This window comes from Borostomias antarcticus (assembly GCF_949987555.1).
Source record: "Borostomias antarcticus genome assembly, chromosome: 28".
In the NCBI taxonomy this organism is placed as follows: Eukaryota; Metazoa; Chordata; class Actinopteri; order Stomiiformes; family Stomiidae; genus Borostomias; species Borostomias antarcticus.
The window spans coordinates 4,977,447-4,991,466 of NC_140261.1; the positions used below are offsets into that span (position 1 = coordinate 4,977,447).

The 14,020-nt window shown below is 47.8% G+C and overlaps 1 protein-coding gene across 1 annotated transcript in view; it reads left to right on the forward strand.

The window, feature by feature from the left end:
- The window catches only part of vimr2 (vimentin-related 2), a gene marked incomplete at both ends in the record, with an annotated part of 12,823 nt that extends 11,367 nt beyond the window's left edge, over positions 1-1,456 (forward strand). The window contains one exon of the mRNA XM_084459589.1: positions 1,414-1,456. Coding sequence (XP_084315715.1) covers positions 1,414-1,456 — 43 coding nt within the window. The remainder of the gene's footprint in view (positions 1-1,413) is intronic.
- Between the last annotated feature and the right edge of the window lie 12,564 nt (positions 1,457-14,020).

Consider the following 14,020-nt stretch of genomic DNA (forward strand, 5'->3'; position numbering starts at 1 on the left):
GGGGGGGGTTCGCTCCTGAGCTTAAAGGAGTAGTAAAGGGAACAATCATGTTTAGCCCTGTTTTAAGGTTACTTATGATCATATACAATGGTTCAGGTCAAAAAGTTGACAAAACTAGCACTTTTGAGAAAGTTGATAATTGCTCTACCACCGTTTAGGTCATACAATGGATGTGGGTGGGCACCTTGAAAAATCATTCAAAAACATGTTCAACTCTCAATTTCAAAGACAAGAAGTTGGCGACACCCCTTCACCAAGTTTCATGAAAATTGGTCTGGTAGTTTTTGTGTAATCCTGCTAACAAATAAATAAACCAGCCAACCAACCAACACAAGCCAGCGAAAACATTACCTCTCACCCTGCGCTGTCGCTGGGGGGGGAGGTAAATATCTGCAGTCACATCAGGACGATGTCCTCAAACGGCGTAGAGTTTGCAGACAAATTCATACGATTCATATGTGTGTGTGAAATACAATGATGTCACCTGGGGAATCCCTCATATTCCCCATATTAGCCGTTCCTGAGAACAAAGACATGACTTCCTGGGTCAACTGGGGTCACAGGAAACGGGCTCTCCGGCAGCCATAGACAACATAGTGTAGTGCAATTTCCTGTGTGTGTCCTTGAAGACGTTTCTGTCAGCTGTGCCCCCCTCCCTGTCCGGGAGGACGCTCGTGCCATCTGCCATCCTGGTATGTGGAGTGACGCACTTCGCCCCGTCCCGACCCCCCTGCCCTGGACACCCCTCCGGTCGCCCCGTCGGCCGCGCCCCCGCCCTCAGGTGGCCCCCGCCGTGGCAGGCTCAAAGCCCCAGGAAGAGGCTGCCCCACACAATGCCTGATTAGAATGGGCAGAGGGGACGTCACACTGTTAGGGGCTGTGTGCTGGCCCACTGCCAGCCAGCTCTACGGTACACCAGCCTGTTAATGTCAGGCTCACACACGCACACACACACACACACACACACACTCCCAGCTTCGAAAAAAATGTGTCCGCGAACAGACTGTTCCAAAGACACGGCAGGCGCAGAAAAGGCAGACAGTCTCGATTGGCCCGACGTGTTTTGTCATCCGTGATAAAAAAACATGAATAAGAAATTAAGCACGTTGTTTACCGTCTCCGTTCAACTCAACCTGTCTGCTGAACAGACCTCGATGACACCCGGCTGCCATAACCGGGTTAAATATAAATAATACGACCCCCCCCGGCCATTCGTCCAGACGCTTCCTCGGTCGCTCCCCGGGGAACGTGCGCCTCGCTTCAGCCTCGCCGTGCGTGGAGCTCCGAGGGCCGTCTGCTGGTCGACGTGTCATCTGGCGCGAGACGGCGGAAGTCTCGGCGCGAACTCCAGATCCACACTCGTGAACGCCGGTGTGTCATCCTAACGCTGTCTTCCTCTTCCTCCTCTCCCAGGGGACTGGTGGAGGAAGAGGAGGAGAGGCTGTGCTACCTGTGAGCGGACCGGGGCGTGGGAGGAGAGGGGTGGACGGACGCCCCCCCCCCGCCCCTCCCTCCCGCACGGACGCAGACAAAGAGCTAACGCAGAGAAGCCAGACTCAAATCAGCCCGTGGGATCACACGAAAGCTAATCGCCACGCCGCCACAGTGGAGCAGATGTAAACCTATCATGACAGATTAATGACGTCTGGAGGCCGGGGCAGGACCATTGATAACAGGTCACTGGCAGGTGACCCCCGACCCTGTCCCGCAAGACAAATGGAATAGTCCAACACAGGGATGAGGGGGGGGGGACATGGAACATGAGAGTGTGTATTCATTCAGTGTCTGGGATGTTGCGGTCTCTTTCTAAGTGGTCCCGATCCGCAACGGTTTCGCCGAGGCCGTGATGTGAGGAGACGTGAGCGTTTGCTCTTCTCCTCCACATCTCATCCGCATCTCACGGACGGCGAGACCACCTCTGGCGAATCACTCACGACCTCCCGATACCCATCGACCCCTCGGTCGAACACTGGCCGATTACACGCTCTTAACCTTTGCCCCCTCCACTATTGGCGCGAGCCATTGGACAGCTCTCACTCTCCACTCGGACGGCCTCCGCTAGCCACGGCGGGTCGCCTCTGTTTAAGCTCCACGTGGCGTTTTGCTCGTACAGTAACTGGGTGCTGTCACTCGCTGTATGTGCTAGTGTTAGTTTTGCCAATGGCTCGTGAAGTTGACTTTCTGTATTTCCTAAGCGCACCTTAACGACAACCGCAGGGACGTTTGAGTGGTTCATGACATTATGTGGCCCTTCTTTCTCCATGATGCTGACAGACTCTGTAATGTGTAGGTGTTGTCAGCAGCCTTCATAGGGATTTCAACAAGGGACTGAAGAAAAAAAAAAAACATTGGATATTTTCCATGACTTAGAAATAACCTATTAATCAATCAATCAATCAATCAATCAATCAATCAATCAAAGCTTTATTTGTATAGCGCATTTCATACCCAGAGGCAACACAATGCGCTTTACAGAGAACAAAATCTAGTATTTGTGATTGGAAATGTTATAGAATATGTCTGCTCCATTGATTGTTTGCGCTGGTGCTACAATATGGAAATATACTGCTGTTTGTATCGTTGAAAAATTCCATAAAAATAAACATTTTGCTTGACTTTTGTGACATTTTCTTCTGTCCTCTCTCTGAGCGCAGTGCCAGCATGTTCTGGTGTCGTCCCCTCATCTTAACGGCCTCGCACGCACATTTTAACACCATCGGTTATTCCCTCAGATCCTTCTCCAATTCAGCTTCACGCTTCACCTCACACGTTCTCAGCTGTTATCAAAGGTTGGTTAGCTCCGTCATGAAGATGTAGAACGCCGCTAACTAACAATGGATGGGATAAGATTAGCTACAGCCGGTGGACTGGGCGGCGGATGGAGCCCGTGTCCCTGGAGAAGTCAGGCCGGGTCTGAGGAAGGGGCTGGCGAGGCCGGGGCTGGCGAGGCCGGGTCTGAGGAAGGGGCTGGCGAGGCCGGGGCTGGCGAGGCCGGGCCAGGCTGGACGGCCAGGGTGACTGCTTTAATTGTGTGGACATGAAACATGGTGGGCCGGGGAGGAAGCAGGTTTGGTCTGTGGGGCCTTTATTTTCTCAGGGCCGCAGCTCTCAATCATGTCCTCTTCCTCACAGGACTGGACCCGTAAGACTTATATCCCCTCCAGCCCTCCAAACCAACCCCCTCCGCCATCGCGCACGCGTGCGCAAGCACACACATACACACACACACACACACACACACACACACCATCCATCTGCCATCCAGCCAGCTCCCCTATACTTCTAGGTGCTGTTCCAGGTCTCTCATGGTCAATATCTGGTCTATTTGTTTGCCAATTTGAGATTAGGCTCTTTTCTCTCCTCCAATCTAATCTTACTATTTAGGGTTGTATTCCACTCTAATCCTACTATTTTATCCTCCATTCTAATCTTACTATTTTATCCTCCATTCTAATCTTACTATTTAGGGTTGTGTGGGTAAATTCAGAGGAATGTCTTCAAAGATGTTTCTACATTGTCTTCAAAGATGTTTCTACATTTCTTAGATATAATACTCAAATTCCTTCTGTGTACATTTTATCTTCACCATAATACCCTATTCAAAACGCCAATGACTGCATAGCGCTGTTAATTCCATCATGTGATATTGTTTATGTTGAATAAAGAGCCTAAGCATTTTGGAATTGTTGTTTGTGGGGTGGAGATGTCACCCCCCCTCTGGGTTCCCCGCCCTGTCCCCAGAAAGCCTTGACAGCCAAGAGAAATGTCTTAACCCCGAAAAGCCAGCTTGTGACACTGAGCGACCCGGGGCAGACCTCTAGCACCCCTGGTTCCTCACGCCGGACAATTTGATTTTGGGGGGGGGGCAGTCTTCAAAGCCGAGTCATGGGTCAGTGGTCAGTGACTGGCCTGGCCTTTTAATCTCGTCAGCCTTGATGAGTTCTGGAGGAGGGGGTGGGGTACGCTGGAGAAACTACATCAACAAACAGGAATAATTGAGTATAACTGAATATTTGGCCCCTTTGCACCGGAACCGTATAAAGTGGAAGACAGAATCTGTCAATATGACCTGCTAATGACTTGCTCGTGCTGAACTATTTCACATTGTGTTCGTTCTGCACGATAACATCCCGTCGACTTCACGTGGTGAAGGAACGTGGAACTTCTGGGCATTAGAGGAGCTAACCTCCGACTAAGAATTATGACATTTGAGCTCAGCGGCACGCCGCCGCATCAGTCAACATATCTTCGATTCGCAGCTGAGGAATTGAATTAAGACTCGAGGTAACAGTAACCGGGTCAGCTTGGATGACTCACTTCAGCTGTCACCTTCTCCTAGAGGTACCCCCAGATACCCCTTGTCCCAACCACATCAGCCAGCCAAATAAACACTGTCCTCCATGGGAGGGAAAGTCATTTTTTAAGGTTTCCCCAACGCAGCGTGGAAGTGGGGAACCAAGATGGTGTTTATACAGCAAATAAATACGAGAAAAGGAGGGGCTGAAACGAGGAAGAAAGTAAGGACTGTACAAATACACACAAGCCTCAGAGCTATTGAGAAAGTATTTCCTTAACAAGAGGGGAACAAATAATAAATGATGGGGGCCCCCTGTCTCCTGGGACGGTCCTGGCAGGCCTGGGGGGGGTGGGTGGGGGGGGGAAGGGGGGAGGGGGCATCGTTCTGTCTTTAGAGGGGTCATGGACTTTTAGGTCCACTGTGAGAGAGCGACCATCACCACTGCACATGGACCTGAGAAAATGACAGAAGCCCAGCGTTGTCTGCGCTCGTACGCACACGCACACACACACGCACACCCACACACACACACACCCTTGTGCCTGACCAAAACTATGATAATAGTGGTGTCTTCGTCACATGACCTCGTGGTCCCCTATCGTGTCATTGGTGCGTTTAGTGGCCCCTCATATCATCAGTTCCAACTGGGTGTGTGTATACGGTAACTGAGAATCTGTTGACAGCGTGGCCCCAGCCTTACCCCGGGTGCCTCCCTCACTGCTCCCATAGCAGGTGGCCAACGCCACCAACTTGTATATTTTTCCATGTTGAAAATGTTGATCGCAACTGGATTTTCTGCCTTTTCCGTTCATGGTTGTATTTCCCAACCTGAACTCATCACTAATGCTGCCCGATGATCTGGAGATGCAGAGCGGCCTTTAGACATGAGTTCTGTCGCATCCTCCACAAGCAAAAGAGTCTCGGCCAAAGTTGATAGAGGTTACCCTTTTCCCCCGAGTGCCCAATTAATCAACTTCAGAGTGGGTAATGGATGACAGAGGATAAAAGTCTCGGCTCTGGGAATCACTTGTAAACGGGCGGGATTTGTATTCCGCTGTGGCTTTCATGTCCATTACAGGGTGTTAGCAACTTCCTCAGCACTGCAACTTCATTGTCAGGCCAGGACTTACACAGATCCCTCTCCCATTTACAGTATTGGACTCTTGGCAGAAGGCCTACAGAGGTCATAGCTGCCCTGGAGTTGAACCATAAGTGCTCATGTATGCACCTCACCCTCTGAATGTCCCCTGACCATGTCCTTGCTGTGGATATCATAGGTTGTACAGTATGCTATAGTTTGTATCTACTGTATTGACTATGGAAGAAAGGCGTCTACCTTCATAGCATGTATTAAGATTTTAAATGATTCTTGAACCGCCTGTAGGCCTTATGAAGGTCTTGGAGATTAAAACTGATTGAGTGGGTAGCTAATAAAGGAGGTTAATCAAACATATCTTTCCGATATGATTTCTATTCCATCTTCAACTAGCTCATTGCAAATTCCTCTCCGTGTGTCTCTACAGACCTGGAGAAAGAACCAGAGCACCAGTAGTCCAAACTATTATAATTTGGGTGGGGAGTAAGAAATCACGTGTCACAGTTTATGCAAACAGTCATAGCCTGGAGGTATGGCTGGTTTAGTATTTGGAACAAACTACGAAATCCTCCAGCGCCAGTCATTCATCTTTCTCCCAGACACCTCGACCTGCTTCCTCTCAGCCCTGACAGACCTGGCAGGTAACTGCTGTGTTATTCGCTTGAATCCTATGTAGTATACATAGAATACTGGCAGCCATCTCATTTCAAATTTCAACTGCCTGTTAACTGACGTAAGACACCTAAGCTGCAGAGACTGTGTCGTGCAGACAAAACCTTCATGTCTTTCATTAGCTGGCTAAAGCTTTTGAAAGGGGCCAACATATGGAGCAAATTGAGATTACTCTTCAGTGGTAAGAAGGTTATCCACCAATGAATCTTGGGGATTCTTTACCCCCATTCCCTACAATAGGGGATAAGCTCAAGTGGTTTACATGGATTCAATCCCAGTCGTAGTCCTCTTCTAAAGAGTTTCTCCTCGCTCAGCTGATGTCCTGAGCCCCCTCATACAGTGAGTGACCACTAAATGCCCGGTAGAGTGTTTAGCCACCAGATCTCAGCCGAGCCACCGGGTCCGAACCGCCTCTGTGCTGCTACTGCGTGGAGAAACGCCAGAGGAGTTGTCAGGCCTGCCTGAGATACTTTACAGCTCCGCTCGCAGACAAAACACTTCTAAGGCGAATCACCCAACAACATCTGCTGCCAATTTGGCACAGGCATTCCAGCAATCGCCGCTGTTTAATATTCACAAGGGCTTGGAGTTGGCGGGGTAGGGGGTGGGGGAGACGGGGTGTCCGAAGACCCCCCCCCCCCCTCTGTAATCCCTCGGCCCAGGGTCCAGACACGCTGAAAAATGAGGGGTTAAAAAAGAGTGAGCCAGAGCAGGGCGGGGTTAACCAGGCTAATTTGCAGGGATAATAATGGGCTTTCTCACAAGGCCTTCTGGGAGCAGTGTTGTAGAACGCAGACCTGACGGTGGAGCAACCACACAGGAAGTTTACAACACAGCCCGGCAAATCAAAATGTATTTAATCATCAAATGAGCAGAGAGGAGCTGGCGGCCGGAGCCAGGCTCCGCTGTGGCCCCTCGGAGACAAAGACAAATATGTGTCGGGGAACTGGGCTGGAGGGAACGCCAAATGTTCAGCTAAGAAAAAAAAAGTTTCTGGAAGTTGAAGCCCCTTGACTTTGTAGGCTCATAGGCACTACGCTGACTTTGCGTCAAAGGTGCACGTATTATTTCACTCTTGCCAAACGCCTTCAGCCATTATTGAGTGCTTTTTAAAATGTTTTTAATTGTTTTCATGTGAGTGTCCTAAAAATACATGTTGTTTTACCATTGAATGAACAGTAAAGATTGATGCCTGGCAACTTTTATAGGAAATTACTAGCGTATGGTAGACTTTACAATCCTGTCTTTCATGGGAACAGTTAAAACACTGCACACTTGCCATATGTATTGCCTGTTTAATCAAAGACAGAGGCATTGTCTCTGTTAATTGATAAATTCAAATATCATGGCCTCTAATATAACAACAATATTGGTGAATATTTAAGGTTATGGATTTATATGGCGAGTATTCCTCAAAATGATGGAGGATATTCATTTCAAGTCCCTGTTAGTCTGTCTATGCTTATCGCGATGACAAAGCTTATTTTTCTGGTGTACATTATATGTAGCCTCAGTGGGCATCCAATACCTCAAGAAAACAGAGAACATGTGCACCTTCTAAATGTAAGCAAATAAATAATAGCTAATAATAATGAATTTATATCACATTTCTTACAATTTGACAGGTTCCACATTTATTGGAATATTTAGGTTTCTGCAAGTTCAGTGGATATCAATAACTATTGATTTGAATGTATGCAAAAAAAATTATTGTCTGGATATTCTAGTCTTCTGTTCACACGCCAGAGGAGTGCAGAGAAATGGCCCTGTCTCTGTGTGGAGACGCCCCGGCTCGCCTCAATCTCCTGGAAGGATGAGATCGAGTGACACTTGCCTTGCTCCCTCTCTAAAGGACATCCCTTGCCATGGCAACTGCATAACCATCCAGCCTCCAGATCCAAGGGGAGGTCTGGGGGGGATCGTTCAAGGGGGCTCCTATTCACCGTACTGTAGATAGGAAGAGACCCAGCTTGCATGCAGACCTACAGCACAGGGCTGCTTAGTGAGCTGATGTGTACGTGCTAAATCAACCATTAGTCCCCAGTGTGAACACCGGCCCTCCCAACGCCAAAATGTATTGATGATGTCATGTAAAGCACGCAGATGTATGATCATTGAGTCCACGGTGACAAAGATCAATCACAGATGAAATACCTGAGGTGTCCCACCAAGTGTTTTTCTCTGTCATCTCTCCATTGACTGATCTGGAATGAAGACATTATTGCGTCTTTTCATCGAGGCTTGTAGGGACATTTCCTGAGCGGTGTTGCTGAACCATCTGGTCCTCTGTCATGTAGGTACTTCATAGCTGTGTAAAGATGGAGTCCCGGGGACCGAGCGTGCACAAGACCTCCACCCTTCTCAACATGTTTCACATTCCCGCCGCAAAGCTCATCTTTACATGGGAGACCAACGGGCTGCATGTTGACAGAAGCCCTAAACAGTGTGTGAGGAACGGGGAACAGTTTCCACCCTCCATGGGGACTGGATCTGAAAACCATGAGGCACAGTACTCACAGAATGAGACCAAATAGTGGTGCTGGTTGTTTATAGAAAAGACATTTCATGGCTGATAACAATAATTCCACGAGACGGTTTGTTAAAGTTGCTTTTGAACTGGTCGTTTGCTCCATTCTTCTAGTATCGTGCCGTCGGGGTCCGTGCCCGTACAACTCATAACAAATTAGGCTGTTGCAATGCATTATTACTATTATTACTGTTATTTTTCTTAAATGCACTAAATAAATAAAAAGTACTTATATAGGCTGATTGGAACAAGTCCCCTTCGTTACGAGTATTTTGTTGCCCTTTCCTTGTAAGCGATCACATTTTTTTGTGAGTTTGCTACCAGATTGCAGAGATACGGCTGTTTCATTGTAAACAACTCTTTCTTTGCTTACGTTCAAATTTTCTCCCCAATTTTCCTTGTGGTCTAATAAACACATTGAATGTATTTCCTACCTCATAAGTCTTTCAGAAAGTGTTCTTTTTTTCATGTTTAGATATGCGACACTGTTTACATCCCGAGACAGCGCAGATGCTGAGTGGCAAGATAGATTGCATCCATGGATGTATGATTGCATCCCACACAAAACAATGCCTCCAATTGGTTTGTCCATATAGAGACCTCTGGTTGGCCTATAAACACGGGGTGGGCTACATGCTACAAGGCTAGGCTTGGCTTCACACTGTAATTTCCAATGCAGTATGTGTGACACCACCTCAATGCTCAAGTGTCCTCGTGCGCTTGCTTGTGCGGACGATCGCGGTGCGGACCGTGTTTGAAGACATTAGAGGCCTACACGATTTTCGGGGACCACCTTCTGAAACGTTGTTGAATCCCTTTAATATAATATCTATATCATGTCTGTTACACAGGTTTCCCCATGTGCACAATATAGCAAATGCACATATAAAAACCATTAGAAGCAGCTTTCTCAAGAACTGCTCTACTAGGGGGGCTGAAATTAATTGTTTCTAAGATGCATCACGATGCGGATGTCGATGATTCTGTATTCATGCAGTGACAGTCCACAATCCTAATAACTTTGCTTATTGATTTTCGGCCGCGGATGGACAATAACGTTCTTAAGTTCAAAATAACTTCCTGGTAGATACCGTACTGTAGCAAGGAGTAGCTAACTAAACAGTTACGATGGAAGACTGTGGTTATAGATGTAGCTAGATTGTTTCCTATTATGTCCAACCACACTCTCATGAATATTTCTTATTTATATTTATAGCCGCAATTGTAATTTTTGCGTATATTAAACCTAATTCACCTACTATAAACATTAGGCTAGCGATCTTAAAGTTCGCTAGTTTGGACACTAAACAAATCTAGTCTGGTGTCTCTGTAGTTGTACAAATGTGTCCATCTAGTGGCGCAAACAAATCCAGGCAACTGGTAACACTCCCTCCAATATGAATCTCCAATAAAAAATAAAAAAATTCCTCCAACTTTCTGGAGAGTCGTTGATCCAAACAACCTCACAGTCCACACTACACTTCCTGAGAAACACCCCTGCCTTATGTACAGTTCAGAGTGTCCGGTGGTCAAGATAATTGTGCTGGAGACAGACAGACAGACAAACAGACAGACAGACAGACAGACAGACAGACAGACAGACAGACAGACAGACAGACAGACACGATTTGTGGCTTTATACATAGATGACACTGGCTTCTGCCTCATGTTTGGGCGCACAGTTTCTCTAGCTCAGCCCAACTAATCTATAGCAATCATTATTACAACAAAATGGACTCTTATTGGGATCTGAATGCCCAGAGAGGCTGTGTGGAGCAGGCTGGGAGCATACGACCCATTGGTAGCAGCTACCGCGAGTAACAGCAGCAACGCTATCTTGAATCGCTCCAGCTTTCCCATGTTTACCAGACTGTAAATGCAACTTGGCCAACGGGGGAGTAATGTGTTAGATAACCGACTCCGACATAGAGACGCATTGTTTTCCCGCAGATGTTGGGTCGAGTCTAATTCAAAGAGCCGTTGGTTTGTTGTGGTGTTCTCCTTGTTCCCCTTTTGAGTTGTGCTGCCTGTTGGCGCGCAGCGAGGCCGTGGAGGGCCGCCAGCGAGACCGGGGTCACGGCATTGTGGGGGGCTGAGCTGCAGCTACTGTGACCACAGAGCTACTCATAGCTAATCCGATTTAGAAAACACACACAAACACGCGCACACACACGCGCACACACACACACACACACACACACACACACACACACACACACACACACACACACACACACACACACACACACACACACACACACACACACACAAACTTGGTCACTTTATTTTTCTCCTAGTCTGTGTTTATATAGAGGATCATTACCCTTATGTGACAAAGTGCATCTGGTCCCAGATAGACATAATGTGCACGTCAATAGCAAATCATCCACAGCTAATGCTAATCATAGCTAATGCTAATCATTGACTAAGCTATTTATTTACTGTTGGATTCATGCCCAAAAAAATGGTTTAGCTTAGCAAAGCCCAGTGTTGGAGCCAACACACATGCTTAGGACTTTTTGTGTCTGGCCTGGCTTTCCAGTTTGTCCCACTGGAATGAGGTAACATTTACAATATTTCCGGCCGTTAGTATACTACCGGGGTTCATGTTTACCTCAGTGTAGTACCGATTAAAGTGGGCTCCCATGTGAATGAACCTTGCCCAGTTGAATTGAAGAGGGACTGTACCGTTAATGATCAAAATGTGGTATTTTCTCATGCGCTGTGAGGCCATTGAGTTAAATTGTTCTGTAAATCGGCGCAGTGAACATACAGTATCTGTCACATGTCTATTTTAACGTTCGTGTAGCGTGGTGGAATGTTGCCCTCATAATTGTTACATACATAAGCACAGTAGAATTCTCTTGATTACTGTATAATGTTGAGACACACACACACACACACACACACACACACACACACACACACACACACACACACACACACACACACACACACACACACACACTTCATTTTAGGAGATCAGGCTCAGCCTGCCCAATTGCACCTCTCCAGTGCCACTGTTATCTGTGTGTGTGCATTTGATAATAATTACACTGTGTTTGTCTGAGCTGTGATTGGCTGAGAGGGGGCTGCTCTGCTACCCAACAGCACACCTGTCTTGTGGCCTTGGCAACCGCTGCTGCTGTCAACCAACCGTTGGCCCCTCCCTCATCCTGGAACTCTGGGAACACGCTCTGGCCGGCGTCTCTACGCCATGTAGCCCCTCTGCCTCTGTGTTTACTAAGCCTGAGCTTGGAAAGCTAACCAGACACGTCACCCAGCTCAGAAGAAGTAGGGGAGAGGGTCAGGGTGTGGGTTCGATAAACAATTTGAGGAAAAAAAAAAAGATAATGAGCTGATAGCACCACTTGGATTTAGCACTTCATATTTCGCCCCCCTCCCAAAACCCAGTCACGCTCTCATGTTTTGTATAACTATACACTGAATCAACGAAGGTCCTAAAGGGCATGGGAAAATGATGATTTATTCTGGCGGGATTGCAGCCCGGCAAGGACCGTTCTTGAACATGATTCATATTTGCGCTGGTGTTTGTATAGTGGAGCGTACTCCGCCAGCAGTTTGTCTGTCAGAACGCGGTTGGCTGCCATTTCCGAGGCAATCAGTGCCTCCGAGAACATCCGAGACATCTGGCCGATAAACGCTGCTGCCTGATGAGTGCCGGGCTTCACACAGAGGTGTAGCTGGGACTGCAAACTCATCCGCTGGTACCGGAGGGAGAGGTGCCAGGAAGGCTTGGCTGGGCCCCCAGTCTGCTGTGTCTGTCTGCAGTGTGCTGCTCAGCTGGCTGGTCTGACTGATAAGAGAGAGAGGGAGAGAGAGAGGGGGGAGAGAGAGAGAGAGAGGGAGAGAGAGAGGGGGGAGAGAGGGAGGGGGAGAGAGAGAGAGAGAATGAAACTGGTCCAGGAACAGCACCCCCCCCCCCCCCCCCCCGTCTCTCTCACTCCCTCTCTCTCTCTCACTCTCTCTCTCTCTCCCTCTCTCTCTCTCTCCCTCTCTATCTCTCCCTCTCTCTCTCTCTCACTCCCTCTCTCTCTCTCTCTCTCCCTCTCTCTCTCTCTCTCTCTCTCACTCCCTCTCTCTCTCTCTCTCTCTCTCTCCCTCTCTCTCTCACTCCCTCTCCCTCTCTCTCTCACTCCCTCTCTCTCTCTCTCTCTCTCTCTCTCTCTCTCTCTCTCTCCATCTCAGCACATGTAGAGATCCTGGGAGGTGACCTGCATAAAGCCATGAGGATCAGCCTGATGTTAATAGGGAGGGTCTTCATGCTCGTCTTCAGACGCTAGTTAAAGTGCAGAGCTTTGGCAGCGATGTGAAGAAATCTGCCGTTCCTGTTTTAATATGGTTCATCTAATCCGCGTTGGCAGAGTAAAGCTGTCTGGACACGGACCAAAATATAGCTTCTTCATGTGGTAATGTCTTGATCTCAGTATTAATGCATTTATGAGCCACATACTGTAGTATTCACAAAGCCAACCTGTTTCTGTCTCCTCGGATGAATGAAGCTCTCAAGCCAAGACAGTCTATTTTCCTTTTTGTCCTTGTGCAGTTTCCCCTCGAGGCTTAATGAAGTGCCTACATGCTGTACCCTGGGGCTTAATAAGGTACCTCTACCCCCCTGTTATACCCTGGGATACCTCCCTGTTATACCCTGGGGCTTAATAAAGTACCTCTACCCCCCTGTTATACCCTGGGGCTTAATAAAGTACCTACCTCCCTGTTATACCCTGGGGCTTAATAAAGTACCTACCCCCCTGTTATACCCTGGGGCTTAATAAAGTACCTATACCTCCCTGTTATACCCTGGGGCTTAATAAAGAACCCACAGTACCTACAGTACAATGTACCTGCTTTACCCTGTTGATTTATAAATACCTACCTACCTACCTGCTGTACCTACCTACTTTCCTTCCAAAGTAACCTTAATGTACTCAGCTCAGTCGTTATTGTGAAGAGTATCTATCAAGTAGATCAAAAACCTCTCTTTTTGTTTGTTGAGTGACTCAGTTTTAAATTCATTACGCTGACGTCTGTCTTTTAGGCCACTTGAACTCGTCGTCCTGACCATGCTTCTTCCCCCACGGTGTAGTTTGGACTGGATAGCCGGTGGCCATCTGACAGTGATTTGCTGATCCTGTGCAATTTCATGATGGCCTCCTTCTTCAGAGGCCACAAGCCCTCAGCACCAGCCGATAGCAAAGCCTATAAGCCCGGTCCTGTTGGCAATTATGGGTCAGCGTGTGTCACAACATCATTGTCTTCAGTTTGAATGCTTTGTTTTTCATGCCGATTCCCACTGCAATCCGTTATATAGGTTTTCCCCATTTGCTATTTCAAGATGAGCAAATCAAGTAATGACATGGGAGTGTACCCAGAGTCACTGTTGTGTGTCCGACTTGTTGTTTTTGGA